The sequence below is a fragment of the Xenopus tropicalis genome, chromosome 8 (assembly GCF_000004195.4).
Source record: "Xenopus tropicalis strain Nigerian chromosome 8, UCB_Xtro_10.0, whole genome shotgun sequence".
NCBI lineage: Eukaryota > Metazoa > Chordata > Amphibia > Anura > Pipidae > Xenopus > Xenopus tropicalis.
In genome coordinates this window covers 102,329,518-102,340,416 of record NC_030684.2, presented here as the reverse complement: position 1 = coordinate 102,340,416, position 10,899 = coordinate 102,329,518, and the positions used below count along the sequence as shown (strand labels likewise).

The following is a 10,899-nucleotide window of genomic DNA, read 5'->3' as shown; positions in this document are numbered from 1 at the left end:
TCATGTCTGGACTGAGAGTTAAAATGAGCTCTGGCAGGTCCGCACATGGCCAATACACTGCACTGGTCCATGGAAGTTTACACGAGCCCCTTTCCAGATAACAGTCCAGACCTATTTTTAGTACACAGATATGGAAACTGAATAATGTATTCATTTTTAATTATGTCTTATGTGAAGCATTTTAGAACACGTAAAAGAACCCTATGAAGAGTAGCACAATGGGGGGGGGGGGGGGGGCACAGACCATGAATGCAACCATGAGAGGCCTGCAAAGAGGTGCAGGAGTGGCTACCATGGGTGTGGGCATCTGGGTGGTGCAGAGATATCAACCAATCTCTGGGCCAACCAGTTGATTTCAGAGGCAGGTTACAGACCAGTTGCAGGCTTAACTGACCACCACTCCTCCTCTTAGCGATGTCCCAGCCCCTACTAGTGGCAGTGCTTACTACTCCTGCTGGCCCCTTTCAGCCCCCTCAGATGGCATCAGAGATGGGGGTGTCAGTACATATATCAGTGCAGTGGACTGGGTAGGGCTTGGACACAGGTAGAATCGTTTTTGGCAAACACCTTACTACTTGGTATGCCCTTACCCATGTTAGGCTATTGCCCTGCCAATGTATGAGTAGCTTCTTAGTTCACAGTCTGATATCAGCTGAGGTTGACAAAAGACACGAACAACAATTGAGCAGTTGTCTCAATTAAATACTGCTTAAATTCAAGCTGTACATGCTCAAGAGCTTGGTGTATTTTATACAACAATAACCAACAATCTAACGTCAACAAACCACGATGTATAAACTAATTGGTATCTCTAAAAGAATGAGGAAAGAAGCAAGTACCAAGAACATATTTCTAGAAAAATGATTAGCTATATTTTGTTCACATGGCACATCGCCATGAAGATCGCAGCGCATGGTTATTACAGACTTTGCTGCTGCAGAGCACATGCGCCGCTAATAAACGGGGAGGAAAGCGGAACCATCGTGCAGCGTAAAAGCTTCCTACCCGGGATAATAACACAGGCGGACACTTGAAGAAGGAGGAGGTTGGATGAAATTTTTCTGTGCAGGTGGGCAGAATGGATGACCAAGGTTGCCCGAGGTGTAAAACCACCAAGTACCGGAACCCTTCACTGAAACTGATGGTGAATGTGTGCGGACATACACTGTAAGTCTCTTCCGGTTCTCAGTACCACACCATATTATATATATATATATGCAAGAACTTCTAACTCGTGACTCTTCAGCTGTTGCTGCTTTATAATTTCGTCGTACTCCTGCATTTATCAATTGATAGCAAGCTGGAGATTGCTTTCATAAATAATACTTCGATACACATAACACAGGAAGTGGGTACTTCTTTTTTATATTTGTGTGCTTAACAAGGGTTGAAGACAAATAGGGATCTGTCATTGTGTAGGTGCGGCTTCAAATGAGATATAAACTCAAAAAATATCATGAAATAGTGGAAAAAAATGTAGTTGCTCCACAATTAATGTTATTTAAGCTTTTTCAGTGGTAGTTGTGATTTTTGAAACCGTGTGATAGAAAACCAGGAGCTGTGATGATATTTTCTTTTACTTGGCAAAAAAATAATATTTGCTTTTACATCCCCTTTAAAGATTTTGGGCTAATTGATCTCACCAGAAACAGGGTTGTTTCTTAAGCTGGCCATACACGGGGCGAAACATCGTCAGATCTGCCACACACCATTCAGGGCTGAATCGGCAGGTAAGGAGATAGAAACAATTGGATTTTTACCTCCTTCTGCCGATTCAGCTCTGAAGGGAGATTTTGGTCAGTTGCCTCCTATGGCGCCCGATCAAAATTTTCAAACTGGTCCGATCAGCCGATAGCAGCTTCCTGCTATATCGGTCGACTCGCCGACATACCATACACGCACCGAATATCGTACGAAACGAGGTTTCGTAAGATATTATCGGTGCGTGTATGGCCACCTTTACAGGAGAGTGCAAAGACCAAGCCTCTAGTTTAAAGCTAAAAGTTAAACATCTGTTAAAGCTTTCATGCATGGCAGAGTAGCTGATGATGTATGGTATAGATTTTAAGACATGCTCCACTCGACTTCTTGCCCTGCATCAGTGAGCCACTGTTTAATTCATGCCTACTTTTTTTTGTGTTCCATCCTGACAAATATCCTTTTGTCCATTTGCTGTATAATGGCTCTAAAAATGACCGCTTACCCTTTGTTGTCCTTTTCTGTTTTTTGTTGAAATCTGATTTGTCATTGTTACAAGGACTATACTTATCTTTCATTGTCCAGTTTCTGAAATGGTATTTGCTGTTCTAATTAGATACTATCACTGTTTTCTTAAGCTGGCCATGCACACACCTATATAATCATAGTTTTGTGTTGTTTAGTTGATCGGACAGGTTCGAAAATTTCAGTCGGATAACGACAAAATCTGTGCATATATTGTGTATCTGATGATATCCTTGGGTGCAGAAGTATACAAATTTAGACATTAACACATTCACCTTTGTAGAGAGCTACAGACTCTTAGCTGAGGGGAGTGGACATACCGTATGTAAAATAACAAATGAGAGGTATTGGGCTCACTGGGAACCCACAGACAGGCCAACAAAAATGTAGTTAAAAACTGACATTTTCTTTTATTCTATATTCATTTCACAGAGTCATATGCATTTCCTGTCTGTCTGACACTAAAGGTGACCATACACAGGCCGATTGTAGCTGCCAATATCGGTCCCTTGGACCGATTCGGCAGCTTATCGGCCCGTGTAGGGGCAGGAACAAGGTGCATGCCCGACCGATATCTGGCCTGAAATTGGGCAGATGGCGATCGGGCAGGTTAAAGATTGTCGGATCGGGGACCGCATCGGCTCGTTGATGTGGTCCCCGAACCGATTGCCCCATTGCTACCAAACGACTGAATTATAATCGAATTAGCCTACATTTTCCTGATATCGCCCACCCGTAGGTGGTGATATTGGGAGAAGATCCACTCGCTTGGCGAGGTGGATCTTCACATGTATGGGCACCTTAAGTCATAGGCTATATCCTTAGGTGACCTACAATGCAATTTCAGGATGTCCCTTTCGTACGATTGTTGTCTGCCAATTATTTTATGTTCAGAACATCCTCCGATTTGTTAATTTTAGAACAATTTTAATCTGAATGTAGGTAACGTTGCATTTAAATGTACAATTGATATCTGAATGGTCATCTTAAAGAAGACTAAAATCTGAATGTGTATGACCACCTTTAGATTTTGTGTGAAATTATCATGGTGAAGTATGTTATTTATTTATAGTATTTATTGAAAATTTTGGAAAGTGCTCACATTCAAGTGTCATAACAGCAATTTTTTGGGTCAGACTAACTTCAAACTGAAAGTACAAAAAATAGTTTTCTATAATTTATGTAAACTTTGCATGCTGCACTAGAGGAAGGGAAGTAGTTGCTTTCCACTATCTCAGAAGGAATTTAATAACTCACTAAAATGCAAGTGTCATTTTGTGTCTGGCTTTGTGTTAATTTAGTTTTGGCCAAAAGACTCATCAGGGCTCACACTTCTCTGTGGCTTATGCTGCAGGACTCACAATGACTGTGTGGTGGAGCTAAAATGCTTGTATTTTTCTAATGCACTAAGCCTTAAATGCATTTGTTTTGCTTATTATAAAGTCATGTGCTGTGCCAAACTGCTTTGGATAAATATACTGATTTAAACTTTGTCACTTGAACCACGTTTATAAGGGTTTAATTATGATTGCAGACACAGATGTGGGCCCGCAAATTCCCCTACAGTTATTTGTAGCAGTTGCAAAACGCCAGAATATACCCTGTCTTAGACAATGCTGAGAATTTTCTCTGGTAAAACACATGTAGAGGCAGTTATCAGTATTATCTATTTTGTAGCAACTACAGGTAGACCTGTGTGTCACTGCTCTTGTGTGGTTCTTGTGTCAACACATAATCCTATTTATGGTTGCGCACACCGCTGCTGACTTCTTCCTGTTAAAAGTTGAGTGCAGCTGCACCTGTTGACAAAGCGGAACCCTAGGACCAGTGGCGATTCTGGGGCCGTTTCCACCCCCTCTCTCCCACTCCACACTTGCAACTTTAGCGTCAGACTAGGTCCAGAGGGGGCCGCATCACTAGTGCAGAGACTGCTATTGCCCTTTCTGCAGAACCAAATTTTCATGTTAAAAAAAATGTAAATTTGGCTCTTAAACTTACCAGAGGCAGCTTTTTGCTGCCCCTGGTAACTGGCTGCTCTGTGCCGCCTAAGGCAAGGTTCTCACCTTGTCTCATGGCAAGAGCATCCCTGCCTCTAGGACCACCACCTCAGAACCATGCAGTAACTTCAGGGTTCCCACAGTGCACTGCATCAATAAACACTGCCCAATTTGTGTTGAGATTTGAGCACAGTTATGTTAATTTTGATGAATTGGCCTCAATCCCCCCAATGATCACAACAATGCCTTTCCCAGTGTTGGGAAAAATACTGCATTGTAAGAAAACTGTGATCTAGAAGCACTCATATAAATATATAAAATAGTTTTATAGAATTCACATAATCCCCCACATCACAGCATTTCAGTTCTCCTTGAACTGTGGTCAGGATACTCCTGGAAGTCATCACACTTATATGTAATAGAGATAAAGGTCCTATGGACATAAACAAGAAGTGTTGTACAGGTAATAAATTATTATTAAGCAAGGTATTGTGGTTACTAATGCTGTAGGCTAAAGGAATCCGTTCTCTTCTGTCAATAGCCAACTCGTTCTGTTTTCTATTCCTTTCCCTTGTCATCTACAGTGTTCTGCCCCATTCAACTTCACTTTTGATTTTTTGTTTTCTCACTCCCCTCCTTAGAATTCTAGTAAGTGTAGCAAAAAGAGTGCATGAGAAATGAAGCTCTGTGTGACATAATGACTTGCAACTGAAAGCTTACTTAGTTTTTTGGGTGGCCCATAAGTCTCAGCTTTGTTATTTAGTCTGCATTTTTTACCCAGCACCTCTGGGGATAGGATATGCTTGTGGGTGAAGTTAGACAATTAGAGTGTCATATCCAGTGCCTGTGCAGCTCAATTCTGTTGGGTAGGAAGGACACTGATAAAGCTGAATATGGAACACTGCAATAAGCCACACTCCTAGGTAATTCAGCTATTATTTGCCTGTCAGCATGTCATAAGTTGCACGGATCACTCAGTCTTTTGCTACCGGCCACTTAACCAGTAACTATTCTAATTTGAAATACAATTTGAAATACATTCTTTGGTGTGTAACTTCTCTACACCAACTAATGCTAAGAAGTTTACAACATATGTCAGTGGTTATATTGTTTTAATGTGTTAACTTAAAGAAGTTGTATGAGTGCTGTGGTTTATGTAAATGTCTCTAACTTAGTAACAAGGCCAAGAACATTTAAGTTCATTTTATATTTTCATGTGCGTTGATGTTCAGATAAGAGTTGGAAAGAAAATCTGCATTGTGGGTGTAAGGGAATCTTGGCAGGCATGTTCACCTAACATTTTCATTGCCTGTGTGTGTGGCTTTTTTGACCCTGTAATGATTTGTAGTAAATCGCCAGAGAGTCTCTTGTTTGCGTATGTAAATGATTAGAAGAGTTTATGCTGTAGAGCTTCAGTGATTAAAAGGTTTTTTACATCTTGAATTGTAAAACTGTAATGTACTATGCAATCTAGAATTGGATAGGGTGATACACTAATTGCTTTGTTTGAATTCACTCACCATGTTAATTCTGGAAACTAGCAATCCTGCCCTCTTCATTGAATAGTAGATGAGGGGTTAAAGAAGAAGTATAATATCTTCTTGGAAGAAAAATGTTTTAAGGCTTTCCCTGCTATTTAAGTTTGACTGTTTATCATTTCTGGTGCATTATTTTTAGAAAACAAAATAAATATACATTTATAACATCAGGCTTTTTACTGCAGTTATACTTTGGTGGTGGTACTGTGAAAGTCACAAATTACTCTTAAGGGGTGCCACACATGGGCCAATAAAAGCTCCCAGCTCAGTTTGGCTTATTGATCCATGTATGGGGCCCGACAATGGGCTTGTCAGACCAATATCTTGCCGAAAATCCTCCAGATATCAATCAGGCAGTTCTAAAAATCCAGTCTTGACAAGGACTGCATCGGCTTGTATTCTGTACTGCTGGTGGCATCCGTAAAATATTACTAAGGAATCACTAAAATAATTCAACAGAGACTTTTATTTTACAGATATGGAAACCGTTATCTGGGAACCCGTTATCCAGAAAGCTCCAAATTACTGAAAAGCCATCTCCCATAGACTCCATTATAATCAAATAATTCACATTTTTAAAAATGATTTCATTTTTTTAAAATAAAAAAACAGTACAGTTATGTTCTGTGGACATATCCTGGACATGACGCTAACCTTTTTTTAAAATGCAGTGTTGGCTATGCTACAGCAAGCCAAAATTACAAATCTGCTTTCCTAGAAACACTTTTTGCCACTGGTTTTCTGGATGTTGCCTATAGCAACAGATCTTTGATTTGGTTTTCTAACTTGTAGGTGACTGTTCAAATCTAATTACTTATTGGTGATGTTTGTCTCCAATGTTAATAAATAAACTCTAGTCTTCTGTCTGGAAATCAGTTCCTGGGGAATGCATTGCGGCATTTTTGAAAACTGACACATTCTGCTGTGTCGTTTTCATACTATTATGATTATGGCACACTAGGCGCATGGAATTTGCCTCCATGGGTTGCTTCATAAGGTAGCAATCATTGCTGTGAGGACTGCTCCCCTTATTTAAGAACAAATAGCTTGGGCCCAGAGGCTGCATTACAGAACACACTGTACAGCACACAAGATATGTCCGGCCACACCAGCATAATGAAGTCTAAGGAGCTGAGCATGGTCCAAAAAACTAACAATAGAAATAAAGCAACGTTCACATACCGGGTAATGTAAAGGTGGTCATGCTGATAAAGGAATGATGAAATACCAGTTTGAAACATTGTAACACAGTCGAGGTAATTTATAAAGACTGGGTATATTTGCACCTGGACATAACCCATGGCAACCAATCAGGTATTTGCTTTTATTATTCAACCTGCAGAAAAACAGGCAAATTATTTTTCAAATATGCCCAGTATTTATAAATTATCCCCGTGACTCTGGTAAGCACTTCTGCCTTGTAGCTCTAGAGTTTTATTCTAGTGTAAACGTGTGGGTTTATTCCTCGTATTCTGGTTTCCTCCCACACTCCAAAAACATACAGGAAGGTTTATTAGCTCCTGATAAAATTGGTTGTAGTGTGCAATTGTGATGGGGATCTTAGATTGTAAGATCCACTGGGACAGGGACTAATGGGAATGATGAACATTCCCTGTAAAACACTTTAAATATGTTGGCACTATATAAATACATATATGGGATCTGGTATCCAGACAGTCCATTTTAAACAAATAATTAAAATACAAAACAAAACATTTCTTTGTAAAAATACAGTGCCTTGTACTTGATGGTAAACTAAGCTGTATCAACCCATATTTTAGCAGACATGGACAGACTTTTATTGTGCCTGGAGTGGTGCTGTGATATCATCTCACAAGGTGCAAAATTTATATATTTAAAGGTGCCACTACCTTTTTTTTCTTTGTTCCTGTGTTCCTGACCTTATCCTGATCACTGACTTTTGCTGTTTAGCTGCCTGGACTGACTATTTCGCCTGTTATGGACTACACTTTTGGATCCTGATTCTTTACTAGCTTGGTTCACTGACTCTTGCCTGTTCTCTTCAACTCTGCTTTGCTCACACTCCATTAAACCTGTGACACATCTTGATTCCCTTTCTTGCCCAAACCTCCTGCCCTGACATTCTCATAATAAGACCTGCTGCCATCCGAGTAGCGGAGGGCTCCTCCCAAAGCATAAGGTTGCAGTTATAGGCAGAAGAGTGAGCCTAGATTGGAATCTTGGCATTTGCTCTGGGTTTTGGGAGACCGTGCTAGGAACCTATTGGGTAAATTTTTGAATGTTTTTAGTAGACTTCAAAATGTAGTGACAGAAAGCACCCTTATCAAGGCTCCAAGTATTCCGGATAATAGATACATCTAACAGATAATACATTTTAACTGTCAGCAATAAATAGTGCATCTGTATGTTTTTGGGTGAGAATTACACAATGCAAAGTAGTCTGTTGTGATCTCACCATCTAAAACAGCACTTCTTACTATTTAACAAACACCTATGCTATCATAGACTTCATCTAGGCAAGTTTTTCTCTATATTACATCTCTATATTCGGAATGCACCAAATCCACTTTTTTGGATTCGACCGAACCCCCGAATCCTTTGTAAAGGATTCGGCTGAATACCGAACCAAATTTGAATCCTAATTATCATTTGGTAATTAGGTTTTGGAAGGGTTAAATGTGAAGCACGTGGCAAAAAAATTTAAATTTCCATGTTACGTGACAAACAGTCACATAATTATTAGGATTCAGTTCGGCCGGGAGCATGAATTCATCTGAATCCGAATCCTGCTGAAAAAGGCAGAATCTTTGCCGAATCCTGAAATCAGTGCATCCCTACTATATATATGCAGGGTGGCGTTAAGGAGCTGTTTTGTCCAACCAGTGACATTTTAGGGCTGTCTAGTTGAGAGGAAAGTTAGGGACCATGGATCCTGCTTATCCATAAGCTTATCCTAACAGGCTACAATTTTATTATACGTTCATCCCTGTATAGCTTGCTGCTTATACATGCAAGTAGCCTGCTGTGATGTCCTGGCATGTGTTCTCTTTTTTTCTTTGCCATTTGGTCTCATTTCTTACTGTGAACCCTGCCATTGGGCTGGCTTACTGCTTATCAGCTAGCAAATTGTGCTCTGCAGATATAGGAAAAGGTAGGTCTTTATTGGAAGGGCAACTACAGGTTTAACTGACTCAAACAGGGAGACTGTAGGAACCCTGAAGGTAAATGAAACAAGGTGCCTAAATATGTTGTCTGTTGCCTTTAACCTAAAATTCTATGGCTTTGCAATTTTCTTTTCTTCTATTATCTTCTAACTAGCACAATGAGTATAAAAATAACACCCTTCATATCTGACTAGTTCACTGTTTTTAAAGTGTCTATATTTTGTTGGATCATTGGGACACCTGTGTGGATTCCCCACTGAGTAAGTCACATGTACCTTGGAGCCAAAAGAAATGATAGTTGTGCTACTGTACCAGCAGATTCAGCATCCCTGGCGTTCCTGTGTCTGTACCTTCTCCGTAGTCTGCAGGCTCAGCTGCTGTGCCCTTGAGTCACTGGACTCTTCAAAGTAGAACAGCTGAAACAGCAAACTCTTCAGGGGCACAGAAGTAAAAGGCTTTAGAAAGATAGCCTGTGTTGCTGAAAGATGCCAAACCTGAATTGTAAAATTATTTTAGCAGCGAGGCAACAGTTGTGTGAAATCTTGTTTTTTTTTTTTTTTTTAGCACTTCATCTTTCTGAGATGTAACATTGTAGAAAAAAAACAAGGAAACCCATGTCCAAATGTTGTTGTTGTTATTATCATTTAGCCAGTTATATTTCTAAGATAAATTACATAATCTGTTTTTTGGTTTTTTTTTGTATTCTTTGTAAAAGCCTGTTATGGATTTGTCTAGGGATATAAATGCCATTGTATGGATTTCCAGTCTATTCTAAATTACAGTGAAAACTTTCAGGGGATATGGTTTCAAATTAAAGATATATCTTGGCTAATATATTATATTTAATAAAACAATTGCCTATTTCTTTTCAAATTGTACTATCAGAGTCTGTAGTGGCGCATGGTCTAATTGTTAAACTAAAGGAAGTATAAATAAAAGTTTTGCAGGGTAGTAAAGTATGTGGTACAGATATAAATAGTTGCAGCCTTTACCACATGACTTAATGTCTATTTTGAAAAGGTTGTTGGATTCAGATGACCTAGACAAAGTGGGAAATCATTTTACTCGTGTAATTTTACTCCCAAGTACTAACCCATAGTTACTAGTCAGCAGTTTGGTTTGAATAGTGAACTGCAGCAATACTTATGAAAGCTCATTGTGATTGGGTGTTGCAGTCTTAAGTACTTTTACATCTATTGTTAACTCCTCCAGTCAAAATCATTTCTTGCTTTACTGACAATTTCAGTTTTTTTTTGTCCACTTGCTTCTGTGTGCTTGGTCACCAGTCACATGATGCACATGCAGAATAGGTTAATTGGTAAGTTTGTGATTTTGTGTTTTTTTTTTTTTTTGTTCCCTACAAATAAAACTGGGGATTCTTAGCTGAAGGGGGGCTACAGTCACACAATAAAGCAAAATCATATTGTTCATATTGAGGTCCATAAATTCTGCATCTTTGGGACTTAATACACTGTAAAGTGTCTATAGTAAAGGCTGCTAATATCTCTAATGCATTGTAAAATGTATATATCAGAAAGGTCTATTAAACATGCAAAATACACATGCAGGTATTCTTCTCATAACACTTTATGGGGTTATTTTATTGGCACCGTAATGTTTTTTTAGGAAGGACATTGACTGGTTTAAAGCTGGCCATACACACACCAATGAGGTTTCGTACGATATTCAGTGCGTGTATGGCGACTTGGCAAGTCAGGCGCCATTGAAGGTACCTGAGCAAAATCTACCTTCAGGGCTGAATTGGCAGAAGGAGGTAGAAATCCTATTGTTTCTACCTCCATATCTGACGATTCAGCCCTGAACGTCTGTGGAGGGTGGGAAGATCGAAAATCGCCACCTTAAGGGGCCGCAAGACTGTTGAAAACCATGTAGAGCTGTTCTTGGATAGGGAATTACCCATTCTGTTCCTAATGCATTGGCCGAGTTCAAAATTATTAATCTCTGCAGTCAGGAGAAAAGGATTAGTGATGCTAT

General features: G+C 39.5%; 1 protein-coding gene across 1 annotated transcript in view; it reads left to right on the top strand.

Moving 5' to 3' along the window:
* Window positions 1–1,031: 1,031 nt before the first annotated feature.
* Window positions 1,032–10,899, top strand: part of mnat1 (MNAT1, CDK activating kinase assembly factor) — a 74,495-nt gene continuing 64,627 nt past the window's right edge. The window contains 1 exon segment of the mRNA NM_001017138.2: window positions 1,032–1,167. Coding sequence (NP_001017138.1) covers window positions 1,079–1,167 — 89 coding nt within the window. The 5' untranslated portion in view covers window positions 1,032–1,078.